The sequence below is a fragment of the Salvia splendens genome, unplaced genomic scaffold (assembly GCF_004379255.2).
Source record: "Salvia splendens isolate huo1 unplaced genomic scaffold, SspV2 ctg440, whole genome shotgun sequence".
In the NCBI taxonomy this organism is placed as follows: domain Eukaryota; kingdom Viridiplantae; phylum Streptophyta; class Magnoliopsida; order Lamiales; family Lamiaceae; genus Salvia; species Salvia splendens.
The window spans coordinates 1-16,215 of NW_024599092.1; the positions used below are offsets into that span (position 1 = coordinate 1).

At 39.2% G+C, this 16,215-nt stretch overlaps 1 protein-coding gene across 1 annotated transcript; it reads right to left on the reverse strand.

The window, feature by feature from the left end:
• Positions 1-729: 729 nt before the first annotated feature.
• On the reverse strand, positions 730-2,128 carry LOC121790204 (ferruginol synthase-like). Its single transcript, XM_042188470.1, has 2 exons — positions 1,261-2,128; positions 730-1,199 (listed from the first exon to the last, which is right to left on the reverse strand). Exons 1-2 carry the CDS (start codon positions 2,126-2,128, stop codon positions 730-732), a joined length of 1,338 nt encoding a protein of 445 aa, XP_042044404.1.
• Positions 2,129-16,215: the final 14,087 nt, after the last annotated feature.

Here is a 16,215-nt window from a genome sequence, read left to right on the forward strand (position 1 = left end):
TTAGTCCCTATATTTGTGTAGAGATTATAAGAATTATACTGATAATTGATTTACTTTATTTGACTCTAAATTCAGTGTTAGGAAAATTAGTTGGGTAGGTGGAGGAATGTGAAGTTAAGTCGGGTTAACTTGTCATTACTCCCTATTGATGTATTGCATATATAACTAATCGATTTGAATCCTTATTATGGTACCACTTTGCATCTAATACTTTGTCAATTATGATTTATAATATAACTAAATGCACGGTTCCTAGAGAGAGATAAGTGAGATATAAAATTAAGATAGGTGCATAATTCTTGGGAAAATATACAATATTTTTCGAAATGTCTCAATTTAGTTGAGTAGTATTTCTTTTTTGACAAAAAACAAAATATCTAATTACTCTTATTTTATCCTCTCTCTTATATTATTTCTTTATTCTTTCTCCTGTTTTAGCTTATCTCCGTGTCTGAAAGATATATTTCAGCTAATTGGGATGGATGAAGTACCAAATAGTAATATGATTGATAATTTTCAATATACATAATACACAACATGGGTTACATTATTGGAGCTATGGGCTATTATTGTCCATTTATTAAGATGAGAAAATCTTAAATTTTAAACGGAAAAGCTCTAAGTGGAGTTGCTTTGCTCAATTTATCCGAAACATGGCTTCTTTATGGTCCGGGTGATCCTTGTCTTTCTCAAGTTTCCAGTCAAAATTATGAACCAAAACAGCGGTGGTCATCTGCAGAATACGAGTTGCCAAGGGTATTCCGGGAATATTCTCCGGCCCGCCCCGAAGGGTATGAGCTGGAAATGCTGGCCTTTGAAGTCCCAGTTTGTTGTCAAGGAATCGTTCTGGCTCAAAAGATTCCTCGGATCAGTCCAGATGCTCGGATCTTTTGCCATTGACCACGTATTGACGACTATCTGCGTCCCTTTTGGAATCATATAACCATTCACCTCTTGATCGGCTTCTGACATCCGGGTAACCGCAAGAGGCCCTGGCGGGTGATAACGAAAGGTTTCTTTGATCACTGCCTGCAGATACGGGAGGGACGCGATGTCCGCCTCCTGGATTTTTCCATTCTCTCCCACTGCGCTCTTTATCTCTCGTTTTAGCCTCTCGAGTTTGTCCGGGTTGAATAGTAGCTCAGTCATGATCCACTCGACCATGTTCGAGTGGAGTCTATTCCTCCCACGATTAATTCCTAGTATATTTATAGATTTTTTAGAAAAAAGGTAGACCAAATGAATGAAAATAGAACTTACGAGAAGTAAATAAGGGATATCTTGTGTGGTAATGTTGTAGTCGTTTGCTTGGGGTGATATCGATGATTGCCTCGAGCAGATCCTGCTTCTTGTTGTTGGGGTTGTTCCTTCTGTGGTCCAACCTGTGGTTAAGAAAATCACGGAATTTGGCCAAGAGTTTACCCAAGCTTAACTCAGCCTTGCGCTTCATCCCCTGCGGATCCAAGACTTTTAGAATGGGGAAGTAGTCGGTGATATTGGGAGCAAATAAGGAGAAAAAATCTTTCATAATCTTCATCAACTCCATGGCGGTGTCCGGGGAGGTGATGGAGAAGATGGTGGTGAGCAAGAGGTTGAGGTTGGCCATGAATACCACATCGTGGATTTTGACCACATCCCTTCGGTCGCAGTGGCCCCCGACGTGATCCACCAGCTTCTGCAGCATCTCCTGGCGGAGGCCCTCGCTTTCTTTGAGGCACCGCTCCGAGAACAGAATCTCCTTGCACACCTTGCGCTTGTCGCGCCACTCCTTCCCGGCCGGACCGAAGAAAATACTGAACTTGCTGAACCCGCCTACATCCATCGCATAGGGGACGGTCCGACCGGAGAAGACCTGACCGTGGCGTTGGAGGAGCTCCATGGCCATCTCCGGTGTGGACGCCACCACCGTGTACACGCTGCCTATGCGGATCGACATCAGAGGGCCGTAGGTTTTCGCCAGCTGTCTCAGTGTTTCGGTCTGATTTTTACCTAGTTGGTGAATGTTTCCGATGATCGGGAGGGGTCTGGGTCCCGGAGGGAGCCGTTTCCGTGGCCCCTGGAGGTATACAAACCACCTTAAACCCAACAACATTACACCCATCACAACACCAATCAAAACGCAATCCATTTTCCACTGCTTTTTCTTCTCCCTTGTAACCTCGTATGCTAATATGCCTCTTTTTATAACCCAATTCAACTACTACTAATATTTTTATATTTTAATATAATGCTAGTATACTAAAATCAAAATATACAATATGAGACCTGGAATTAATTAATGATCATATGGTATGTATATATATATATATATAGCAAATTTACGATATTTATTTCAATTTATCATAAGAAATAAACGTGGAATATAGGACTTCTTTTTTCTCAAGTAGACAAATTAAAAAAATAACAAAATACTGGGAGTATTATTGAGTAGAGGAGGTGGTGGACCAAATTAGTAAAAATTAATACACTTAGGGCTAAAATATTGATTGGTCCTTTATCGTATATGTAATCAAGAATGCTTGCATGATTTTTTAATTTTATAACTATTTCAATTTCCCTTTGGGGATAGACTAAATAATAAAATACTAACGTGGCGGGAGAAATTGGAGGTGTATTATCCACTAATGTAAATGCTCTTACACATTTTGGAAATGTGTTGACTCCTTTGGTAGAATTTTAAAAAAAATTGTCTCATTTAGGGACATGATTTTCTAAATACGATTACTTACACATTTTGAGAATACGTAACTCTTTCTGTAGAAGTAAATCTATCTAAATCGATATGACAGAAATAAATTTAATTATTCATCCAAATTTATCTAGGATTTCTCTAGATATAATTAAATATATCTAAATCCATAAAATAAGGATAAAATCCAAATTTAATTAATTATTTATCTAGTCTATCTAGGATTCATTTTCATAAAATTAATCTATATAAATCCATAAGACAAAAAAAAATAAATTAATTGTTATTATCCAAGTTTATCTAGGATTTATCAGGATATCTATCCAAATCCATAAAATAAGGATAAATTTCAACTAATCCATAATTTAATTAAAATTAAATTTTAGATAATCTATTTAAGATATGTCAAATCTTATTCTAAATTATATCTTGAAATATATTCAAAACTAATTCCTAGGTTATGGAAATCCTAACTAATTTTGAATATTTCTCCGAAGTTAGTTCCTAGGGTTTAGGAAACCATAACTAATTTCAGAAAGTTGCGCCGCCCACACGAGCCCAGGAGACGCCACCAATGAGCTCCCACTCGGACCGCAACTGCTGCTGGAGTGCTCGACGTCGCCTATCGGAACGTCGCTGCTGTAGGTTGTAGCAATCTGCCCGACACCGCAACTTGTCCAGTTTCTCGGCCTGCCCAGCGTCCCTACAGTCTGATCCAAATCGCTCTCGCACAAAGCCGTTAGAGGCTCCCACTCGCCTGCTGCGATTTTTACGCAGCCGTGGGTGTGCAAATTGACGATTTGATTATCACGCTTTAAAACAACGTACAAGAATCATACAAGAATTGATTCAAACATCCCGTACATACATATAACCAATTAATCAAAACATGCAAGTAATGATTACTCTATCGATTAAAAATCACGTACATACACATAACCAATTAATCAAAACAGGCAAGTAATGATTACTCTATTGATTAAAAATCACGTACATACACAAGAGATATACGCGCAGCGCCGAGGCTTGAATTCACAGCCACGAGCAGCCCACGCAAGCGCTGGCTGCTCGTGCCAACCGAGTACTCCCTCGCCATTGGTTCTCATTCTTCGTCGTTCGTTCAAACAAAATTAAACAACACAAAACGAAGAAAATCATGCGTTCAAGCAATTTACATAACATGAAATTAATCCACATAATCAGAGCCAAAAATTGGCTCTGATACCAGTTGTTGGGGTTTGGAGCCCTTTGCACAGCGGAAGACATGCATAAAAAATAAATCATGCATACAGATCTATTTGACCGATTATGGGATTAATTGATTCACATGTTAAACAATCAAAAAAGCATGCTAGAACGCACATAAATCATGTAAAAGGAATTAAAACCTAAAACATGAATTTCCTACGGATTAGAATTACCGATCTGATCCTCCAAAGAATCATCGATTGCTTGCGGATTCTCCACGTGATGTTCTTCGTACTCAACCACGAACCTCCTAATCTGTATCCCGAACTCAGAATCTGACCTTTGAGTGGGCAAAGCTTGTCAGAATCGAAAGGACTTAACTAGGCAGAAGACTGAACTTCAGTTCCGTGAAACTGAAAATTTCGTCCACTCCCCGGAGAGAGGGAGCACGAATTTTTATAATAAAAATCAATTAATTTAGTCTTCTATCTAGTCTCCTTTATATAGAGTTATGATGGGCCAGATTAGGGATCCATGGAGGTTGGACTTGGGCCAAACCTGTTGGACTTTTACTAATTAAATTGAGCCCCAAATTTAATACAAGTCCAATAGAATATTATTATCATCCACTATAGTATAATAATATTGACTACTCGCCCTTTCCCAAATTACGAGTAATCTGGCCTTTACCTCTTTAATTTATTATTTCCCGTGTTTAAGATATAAATATCCATTAATTAATTTAAGCCTGCTATTTGACTTTAATTAATTAATATCTTTTTCCAAGAGTTGTCTAGTTCAAAATCTTTATTTATTATTCGGGAATAAATTCCAACCGGCCGGGTTTCTGAATAATAAAACTTTTTTCGAACACCTCTTGAGGATATTATCAAACTGGACTCACCCAGCACACGATTCATTGCAATAACAATACTAGCACCTCTATACATTAATCACCACTACCCAAGATATCAGGATTCTTGGATTGCAAAAAATCCACACCATTTGATAAATCAAAGTAGTGCATAATCAATGTCGTATTCTCAATGTTATATCAACAATGATTAAGAAATAACAATCACCGAGACCTCGTCTTTCAGTAAATAGCAAGAAAGACTTATCTCAACTGTTAGATCCTTCAGTGCTATACCACACCAGTGTCGTTTATTTCCTAAGGTAAGGAAACATGCGGACTGACACTGCAACCTTTCACGATAGGTAGCCAAAGCCTATCTAGGTTGTGAAATATTTATCTTCTACATAGGACCGACTGCGTCACCTTCTGTGAACGTCGTTCACGACCAGTCTACTATGCAGAAGAATTAGACTTATTTGCTTCTTATACATTTAAATGTTTGAGAAACATCTTATAAATGCATAAGCAAACACCAATGCGATAAAATTAATTCTTCTCGCCTTGGGTTAAAAGTGGATTGTAGAGTTTATTGTATACAAGCAATTCTATCCGTGCAACATGCTCGAAATATACTTTTTAGTATACCAATCCTAACAGGTTGTACTTGTCTTTTCAAGATCAGTATACAAGGCAGAAATAGTATAGCTAAAGGTCAGTGCCGGGATATCGAACACAGAGAATATAATTGCAACTGTCTATAATGTACTAAGTGTCAAATACTATCTAAAGAAACAAGAGTTTTGGGGTAAATTAGGCAAAGAGTGGAATTCCAAGGATAGAGCTTTCACAATTATGGTTTACACAAAACATAGTTATGGTCCCCTAGCACAGTTCTTACTTCACTAGAACGAGTCACATAAGTTTTGTCCATGCGGCACAAGTGTAGATTACATACACTAGGGGCGTCAATCCTAGATTTGTAACTCCCAAAAGCTACTAAGACCCTCAAGATGTCCTCACTCTCAATTAACAGTGTCGATTTATGGGAAGCTAATTGTAGTGTCAACTAAGCTCTTCTAACTCGCCAACCTCCTCTCACGATTATGTAGCAACTCAATAGATCATCACGGAATGTGTCGCGACCACCCTTTTGGGGTTTAATAAATGTGGGTGGTCACGACTAATGGGACTTGAAGGGAGAATCAGAGTATTGACTTGACATTTAATCAAAAGATAACGGCTAACAGATTTTATAATCCAAGAGCAAAAGGGATTCAAAACATAATTGAAAAAGATAGTAATAATTTAGTGGGAGCGTTCAAGAGAAGGTGACACCATGTATGAAGACACGACGACCCTCAAAGTTCAAAATTAAGAAGCAACAAGATATTCAAGTTCGACTCAACACCACCCAAGCTCCTCGTCGCTCAACCTGCACATAAGGAAAACACATGCAGGGCTGAGTACTATAAAATACTCAGTGGACTTATGCCGAAAACAGTTTATCAAAAATATTCATATTCATCATGTCAATTTCAAGTGACCATCGGGATTTTAGCTTTAGAAAGGCCCGAGGCACCAAAATATTTCATCGTTCAAAAATCACGACTGGCCAGTGATTATCCCATAGACGTGAACCATATCTGCTCATACATGACTTGGAATGTGGCCACAAACCAAGTCACTAGACCGGCCAACCCGTATGCTGGCACAAAATCTACCATAGGCGTACACTAATCCAAGTAGGGATTGCGGCCCTACAAGGACCCGAATTCGATTTAAATAATAAATGGCAAAGCCATTTCAGATAAGCACGTTAAAACCAAAAAATACGGCATGATAATCATATTCACATTTTCATTCACATTGATAAAAATAGTTAGGACATTGTCCTTATTTAAAAGAAAGCCCACCTCGAGTGCTTAATCCACAAATATATATTCTTTCCCTTGCCATCACCATTCACTTGCGAGATAGCACCTTTAGAATTTAAAGTAACACATAGATTAACACAAGTAATCAAGTAAATAAATAAGATGCATGCATCTTAAGGCTTCGATTATTTTTATTGATATGATTACAATTTTTACTATTTAGAAGCTTAGGTATTTCGATTAATTCCGGTCGCTCACGTCCCCAACAATCTTTGCAAGAGATAATTCGACCCGCGATGACTTTATTAACTCTAAAACCCAAAACAAATTAAAGCAGCAGCCCATTAAGAATAAAAATATACTCTTTGATCCAGAACCAAAATACATTAATCCATAAAGAAAGGAATGATTTAGTATATTCACATTTTTTGAAAGAAACATAAAGTACAAAACACCAAAATGAACCCCCATTCAAAATCCAAATTCGTTGAACAAAACAAAATCCTTGAATTCATCTCTCTCCTGTATTTTTTTTTCAAAAGAACACACAGAAGACTGCATTTTTTGAACAAAACAAAATCCTTGAATTCATCTCTCTTTCCCTCCTGATTTTTCTCACACAAAATAGAAAGAGAACAAATCCCCAATTCGCCGCTGCAGGATCGTCGCTGAAGCCATCGCGTCATCGGTTTGTCGTTCAGTTGTAGTCCAGATCGAGTAGCTGCTGACCTGACCCAACCGTCGGCTCAGTAGCTTCGATTCACTCCACCGTTGTAGCTCGGTGCCACAGCAGCCGCTGCGTCACCGCTCTGGCAGCCCCGATTTCACCCCTGTTGAAGTTGAACCACTTCAAGATATGGGCCACGGTTAATATTTGCCTGGGCCAATATTATTTGGGGCCCAACTGGATTAATTCAGGGCCCAATCCCTGGTGGCCCAAGAATACGCGTCTCACTTACCTGATGCGCCGAATAGCCGATAACTGGCACCACCCGGATCCAGCATCTGAGCCGTCTGACTTGTTTGGCTGGATTAATATTAACCGTAGCCCACTCTCTCTAAAGTTCTCTCCGCCTTCTCTTTAACTTCTCTCTAGTTTTCCGGCAGTTTTAGCCGGTGATTTCCTTCGAGCTCTTGTTTCCACCGATTATTCTCAGTACTAAAGAGATCTATCGGTGTAGTTTGTGAGTTAGGTCACTTCTTCGGTTTCCTTCTCATAACTAGGGTTTCGGTCTTTCTCCTATGACTGATTCCAGAGTGCTTGAAATGTTGAGTGAGAGGTTCTTGTGTGCAAGGCTGTGTCCGAGAGGTTGTTGTGGATCCGTGTGTTGAGAAGGTCATGGTGTACGAGAATCGGTGAGATCTAGGGTTTCACAGATCTCTGATTGGGTGGTCCGTTCAACGGTGTTCATCATTGTGACTTGCTGTGAGAATTGGGGAGGTCCGAGGCCTAGTGCAGTCACTGCTGTGACCTGAGCCATTTGTTTCTAAATTCTCTGATTCTATTCTGTTTTTCTTGGTAGTTGATTAGATCCTTCAGGATCCTTTCTTGTTATACTGACTATTCTTCTTAGTGCATAGGTTGGGAAGTCAAGGTAAGCTTGGAGCCTGGAACCTGACGAGGATCCAGTCTTAAGCTAAGGTTTCTTGATTGTAACCTATTAACTAGATAGGTAGATTGTACCTAGGGTTCATCAGTGTAACCATCTTTTGTATTGCGGCTTGTTCCTCTGAGTCTAGCCAACTCAGTAAGCGGTGTAATAGCAAAAGAGGTCCTAGTAACAATGTAATGGTGGTATGATCCCTACAGTGGTATCAGAGCCACGGGGGGAACACCGTGGCACGTTAGGTCGCTAAAAAATAAAGGAGGTGAGCTCGTCAGAGTAAAGCTCAACCTCCGGTATAGGCTCTGAGGTAAGTCGGGTGTTCCTAATCACAGCCAAAACCTAGCTCTGATACCAATTGAAGGGGTTGGCAGCGGAAGCATACATAAATCGATTACATAATAATCCTGATCTATTTAGCAGACTATTCAGACAAATTCTATTCGCGCAATTATCACATGTATCATGCTCATAACTTGAATTAAATCATGCTTTAAGCATAATTAAAACCTAAAACATGCTTACTACGGATTTGCCAATATACCTTGATAATTCTCCAAAGAATTGACGATGGCTAGCGCATCCTCCACGTGATGATCTTGAGTACTAAACCACAGATCTTCTAACTGGTTCCCAGACTTGTACGTTGATATCAGTATGGGCTAATCTCACCAAAGTACTAGGACTTAAATAAAGAAGGCATAAATTTTATCCCACGGAGGAGAGCTGAAGAGAAAATTCTCGTCTACTTCTTCTCTAGGGGGGGACGAAATTTTGGAGAAATAATTAAGTGTATTTTCTGTCTCCTTTTTCTCCAATTTATATTAAGTCACATATTGGGCCCAGTCAGGGATCTATGGAAAAATTTGGATATGGCCTCCCCCAATTAGCTTTTTACTAATTAAATTGAACCCACAATTTAATACAAGCTTATATTGGAATATTACGAGCAGCCACTACAGAAGTAATATTGCACTGCCCATCCAAATCCAAAATTATAAGTATTCCGGGTTTCCATTAATTGTCATTCATTTCCCGTGCTTAAGATAGAAACGTCTATTAATTAATTAGTGTCTGCTATGAACTTAATTAATTAACATCTTATTAATTCCAAGAGTGGACTTAGCAAGAAACGCTTATTTATTATTCATAGAGTAATCAAACTCCAACTAGCTAGGTTCCGAATAATAAAGCCTTGTTTCAAGCTCCTCTTGAGGACGTTATCAAACGAGACTCACCTCTTGAGCACCGCTAGATATTAATCACCATTTGACAAGTCAAAGTAGTGCATAATCAATACCGTATGCTCAATGCTAACGTACATTGATTAAGAAATAAATTATTATCAAGACCTCGTCTTTCAGTAGATAGCATAAAGACTTGTCTCGCTGTTATATCCAATTCAGTGCTCTACCACACCAATGTCATCTTATTTCAGTAAGGCTTAGAAATATGCGGATTGACATTGCAAGCTTTCATGATAGGTAGTCTAGGCCTATCTGGGTTGTGAAATTCTTTATTTTTCTTTGTTCAGAACTGACCGTGTTACCTTAAAGTGGACGACGCCCACAACCTATCTACTAAAACAAAGACTTAGACATTGTTAAGTTTACTTATACATTTAAACATGCAATAAACATCCATTAAATGTAATACATAACAACATTACGACAAAAATAGTCTGTTGCATTCATTGGAAAATGAAATATAGAGTTTTACAGTATTCAATCACTCGAAAGGTGATTTCCAGTATACAAACTCTAACAACCCCCCCCCCCCCCCCCCCATATAGGAGTAGAGGACGAAATTTCGTCCCTTAGCTCTCGTCCGTGAGCAGTTTTTCTGTCTTCCTTATTTAAGTCCTAGTACCTTGGTGAGATCAACCCACACTGATATCAACGTACAATCCAAGAACCAGTCAGAAGATCTGTGGTTTAGTACTCAAGATCTTCACGAGGAAAGGTGCGAGCCAACTTCGATTCTTTGGAGAATCAGCGAGGTAAATTGGCTAACTCAGTAGAAATCATGTTTTTGGAATTAATTGCAATAAAACATGTTTAAATTCAAGTTATGTGCATGATACATGTGAGAATTAAGCGAATAGAATTCATCTAAATAATCTACTAAATAGATCTATGTTTCATGCGATTTATTTCATGCACGCTTCCACTGCCAACCCCTTCAATAACCACCCTATAGCCAGGCTCATCCCTAACCCGAACTCTATACCCCTTAACACCCTCTGGATACCCAAGGAACACACCCTTTTTAGACCTTGGATCAAGCTTATCATTCTTCGAGTGAATGAAAGTAGGGGTGAGCAAAAAAACCGAAAACCAAATATCCGAACCGAACCAAACCGAAATTTTGAAATTCGGTTCGATTTTTTCGGTTTTTCGGTTCGGACAAAAAAAACCGAAAAACCAAAAAACCGAATTATATTTAATATAAATATAATAAAATATATATATAACTCTAACCCTAAAAAAATTTCTGCCTCTATTCCCATTCTGCCTCCATTCTCAATTCCGGTTTCCACTCTAAGTCTCTAACCCTAAAGGCTAAATCTCACGAGCTCTAAGCCTCCAACCCGTCACCTATCTCTGTTCCAGCCCATCGCCTCCAGCCATCCACGTCGTCTCCGCCCTCTAGGAGTGCAACTGTGCTTCAGCCATCCACGCCATCTTCAGAAGAAGGTAAAATCTCAAACTTATCTATTTTCTTCACAGCTCTCAAATTAGTGTTAAAAAATATAATACTTCTAATGTTATTGTGTTTAGGCATTAATGTGTTCTTCAAATGATAAGTATTTGGATATGTTCTTTTAGGAACCATAAAAGAAGATAAGACACATAATCTTTGATATTTAAACATGATTATTGCTAGTATAGAAGATGAATTCATATGCTTAAATTAAGTGTTATGATATTTTAAAATTGGATGCTCCCCTAATCGTCCAAATCTGCTGCCCCAGATTCATTTTTCTTTTTATTCTTATTTTCTCAACCTCAGTAGCATTTTCTTATACATTCATATATTCTATGCTTCATTGTTAATAACTTATGGAATTATTTTGTATTTCACATTTTAGAAAGTTGATTTAAAGCTTATGATAAAGATTATGGCCAAAGCTCATCCCGTGGAACGGAGAAGATTGAAGACTAGGGAATGGATTTACATTGTTAAGCTTTGATAAGCTTTGCCCACCCAAAGGTCAGATTCTGAGTTCGGGATAGACATTAGAAGATTCGTGGTTGAGTACGAAGATCTTCATGTGGAGAAGGCGCAAGCAATCGTCGATTCTTTGGAGAATCATATCGGTAGTTCTAAACCGTAGGAATTCATGAATTAGGGTTTAAATTCCATAAGCATGAATTAATACGTGTTCTAGCATGCAATTTGATTATTTAACATATAGTTAATTAATCCCATCATCGGTCAAATAGATCTGTAGATCTGATTTATTTGTTTATGCATGACTTCCGCTGTGCAAGGGGCACCAAACCCCAACATACAGAGCTTCACCCCAAAATTTCTTTGACAAACTACTTTTGGATAAAATACATCTTACTTTTTCAAGTAAAGTCTTATTCATCCTCTCAGCAATACCATTTTGCTGAGGGGTATAAGGAGTACTCCTATGCCTCTTAATCCCATGTTTTTGACACAAAGAATCCATTTGAGTATTGCAAAACTCAAGGCCATTATCTGTCCTAACAGCCTTGATCCTATTTCCAATTTGATTTTCAATTAAAACTCTCCAGTTTGAAAAGGTATGAAAGACATCAGACTTATGTTTTAAAAGAAAACACCAAACTTTTCTTGAAAAGTCATCCACAATGGATAGGAAATAGACTGCCCCAAACATCCATATGAAGGTACTCTAAGACAGAATGACTAATATTTTCAGTCACTGGGGTAGGGAAAGAAACCCTATGTTATTTCCCAACACACAAGTTTCACAAAAGGGAAGCTCATTTTTGAAATCCAACTCACTCAAAATCTCAGAGTTTTTCAAAAGTTTTAACCTCTTTTGACTCATACGCCCAAGTCTATTATGCAACAATAGAGTTCTATCCATTTTAACTACATTTACACTGTGATCATAACTAGTCAGAAGCTTAGCAGTACACACATACAAATTACATTTCTTAACAGCTTTAAACAGGCATAACACACCCTTCATGATCCTCATAATTCCATGTCCCCATTTACCCTCAAAACCATCAACTTCAAGACAGTAACAGGAAAGAAAATTATAGCTTAGATCACACACATATCTCACATTATTCAAAGTCAACAAATAATCATTCTCAAACTTCAAACACACAGAATCAATTCCAAGAATTTTACACTTCTTGTCATTTGACACAAAAACATTTTCAACAGGTTTGAGAAAAGTGAAAAAGTCTTTGAAAGGACATATGTGAATGATGCATCCTGAATCAATTAGCCAGTCATATTTTGTGAAGAAGCACTCAGAGGCAGAGTTTACAGAAAACACATCATGATTCCTATAACACACTCCATGAGAAGCATCATCTTTGGGCAAATTAGCAACAGACTCAAGCTGATTGTTATTATTGTGTTTCTTACCTTTCTTAGGTTTAGTACATTCAGCCTTGTAATGGCCCACTTCTCCACAGTTAAAACATTTTCTTTTAGCTTTAGGGTCTTTACTTTTAGACCTAGATCTACCTTTGCCTTGCTTCTTACCATTTCCATTTGAACTGATGTCATCCCCTCTAGATTGAGACCTCCCTCTTACCTTCAAAGCCTTGGTTTGAGAAGATTTGGAGTTGTTCTTTTCTTTAATTTCCAATTCCTTAGATTTTAAAGGACTAATAATGAGGTCTAGATGGGTATCATCCCTGCCATACTTAATGGCAGCCTTAACATCACCTTAAGTACCACGGATGGCATTCATGAGAGCAATGCTAGTATACTCATCAATATTTTTGTCCCCAGATCTTTTAATATTTTGGACAAGTTTCTGAAACGGTCAATGTTATCATCTATGTCTTTTAAAAGATCCAATTTAAACTTAAATTTTTTTTTCAAGAAGGTACATCCTAGAAGACATAGAAGTTTCTGTGAAAAGAGTATCTAGCATCCACATCTCAGAGGCAGATTCCACAGACCCAACCATTCTTATCACAGAGTCAGGGAGATTTAGGATTATTGTTGACCTGGCTAATTCATTCATTTCAGCCACTTTCTCAGCAGACTCTATATCAGGGATAGTCCCCTCTACAGCTTTGAAAAATTTCTGTTTAATTAAAATACATTTTACCTTTTGTTTCCAAATAACAAAATCATTTTTCCCATTAAAAGGGACTATGCCCACAGATTGAGACATTTTGAAAAGAGGTTTTACACACACCAAAGAGCCCAACACACAGAAGGCACATCAAGCAACCCTGCTTTCACAGAAGGTGAACTTAAACACAGAACAGTCAAAGGGTCCACCAAGAACAGAAGGAGTTCCTCTCTATCTGTCACGTGTACCCCGGCAAGAGGATATCTCAGTTCTCAATCACCCAATGTATGGGGGCGCAGGGGGTCACTCAAGGCGGTTAAGGCACAGGGTGGATAGGTAATTCACTCAAGGCATAGAGCTAGAGTTCTGAGATACACACTTTGTGAAACAGTCAAAGAAAAGTAAGAAAACAACAGAAGCAGGAAAGCTGTAAACAACAAGATCATGCAGAAAATAAGAGCAAGTAATCCTAAACCGCAGCCAGCGGTGACTACCAGAAACAACTTCCCATACCTAAAACTAGAAAGCTGTAAAAGTTTTAGGGTTTTTAGCCAATTTACCAGAGCGGGGTCCTAGATCAGGAACACCCGACTTACCTCAGAGCCTATACCGGAGGTTGAGCTTTACTCTGACGAGCCCAACTCCTTTATTTTTTAGCGACCTAACGTGCCACGGTGTTCCCCCCGTGGCTCTGATCCACTGTAGGGATCATACCACCATTACATTGTTACTAGGACCTCTTTTGCAATTACACCGCTTACTGAGTTGGCTAGACTCAGAGGAACAAGCCGCAATACAAAAGATGGTTACACTGATGAACCCTAGGTACAATCTACCTATCTAGTTAATAGGTTACAATCAAGAAACCTTAGCTTAAGACTGGATCCTCGTCAGTTCCAGGCTCCAAGCTTACCTTGACTTCCCAACCTATGCACTAAGAAGAATAGTCAGTATAACAAGAAAGGATCCTGAAGGATCTAATCAACTACCATGAAAAACAGAACAGAATCAGAGAATTTAGAAACAAATGGCTCAGGTCACAGCAGTGACTGCACTAGGCCTCGGACCTCCCCAATTCTCACAGCAAGTCACAATGATGAACACCGTTGAACGGACCACCCAATCAGAGATCTGTGAAACCTTAGATCTCACCGATTCTCGTACACCACGACCTTCTCAACACACGGATCCACAACAACCTCTCGGACACAGCCTTGCACACAAGAACCTCTCACTCAACATTTCAAGCACTCTGGAATCGGTCACAGGAGAAAGACCGAAACCTTAGTTATGAGAAGGAAACCGAAGAAGTGACCTAACTCACAAACTACACCGATAGATCTCTTTAGTACTGAGAATAATCGGTGGAAACAAGAGCTCGAAGGAAATCGCCGGCTAAAACCGCCGGAAAACTAGAGAGAAGTTAGAGAGAAGGCGGAGAGAACTTTAGAGAGAGTGGGCTATGGTTAATATTAATCCAGCCAAACAAGTCAGATGGCTCAGATACTGGATCCGGGTGGTGCCAGTTGTCGGCTATCCGGCGCATCAGGTAAGTGAGACGCGTATTCTTGGGCCACCAGGGATTGGGCCCTGAATTAATCCAGTTGGGCCCCAAATAATATTGGCCCAGGCAAATATTAACCGTGGCCCATATCTTGAAGTGGTTCAACTTCAACAGGGGTGAAATCGGGGCTGCCGGAGCGGTGACGCAGCGGCTGCTGTGGCGCCGAGCTACAACGGTGGAGTGAATCGAAGCTACTGAGCCGACGGTTGGGTCAGGTCAGCAGCTACTCGATCTGGACTACAACTGAATGACAACCCGATGACGCGATGGCTTCAGCGACGATCCTGCAGCAGCGAATTGGGGATTTGTTCTATTTCTGTTGTTGTGTGAGAAAAATCTTGAGGGAGAGAGAGATGAATTCAAGGATTTTGTGCCTCGGGCCTTTCTAAAGCTAAAACCCCGATGGTCACTTGAAATTGACATGATGAATATGAATATTTTTGATAAACTGTTTTCGGCATAAGTCCACTGAGTATTTTATAGTACTCAGCCCTGCATGTGTTTTCCTTATGTGTAGGTTGAGCGACGAGGAGCTTGGGTGGTGTTGAGTCGAACTTGAATATCTTGTTGCTTCTTAATTTTGAACTTTGAGGGTCGTCGTGTCTTCATACATGGTGTCACCTCCTCTTGAACGCTCCCACTATATTTTTACTATCTTTTTCAATTATGTTTTGAATCCCTTTTGCTCTTGGATTATAAAATCTGTTAGCCGTTATCTTTTGATTAAATGTCAAGTTAATACTCTGATTCTCCCTTCAAGTCCCATTAGTCGTGACCACCCACATTTATTAAACCCAAAAAGGGTAGCCGCGACACATTCCGTGATGATCTATTGAGTTGCTACATAATCGTGAGAGGAGGTTGGCGAGTTAGAAGAGCTTAGTTGACACTACAATTAGCTTCCCTTAAATCGACACTGTTAATTGAGAGTGAGGACATCTTGAGGGTCTTAGTAGCTTTTGGGAGTTACAAATCTAGGATTGACGCCCCTAGTGTATGTAATCTACACTTGTGCCGCATGGACAAAACTTATGTGACTCGTTCTAGTGAAGTAAGAACTGTGCTAGGGGACCATAACTATGTTTTGTGTAAACCATAATTGTGAAAGCTCTATCCTTGGAATTCCACTCTTTGCCTAATTTACCCCAAAACTCTTGTTTCTTTAGATAGGATTTGACAC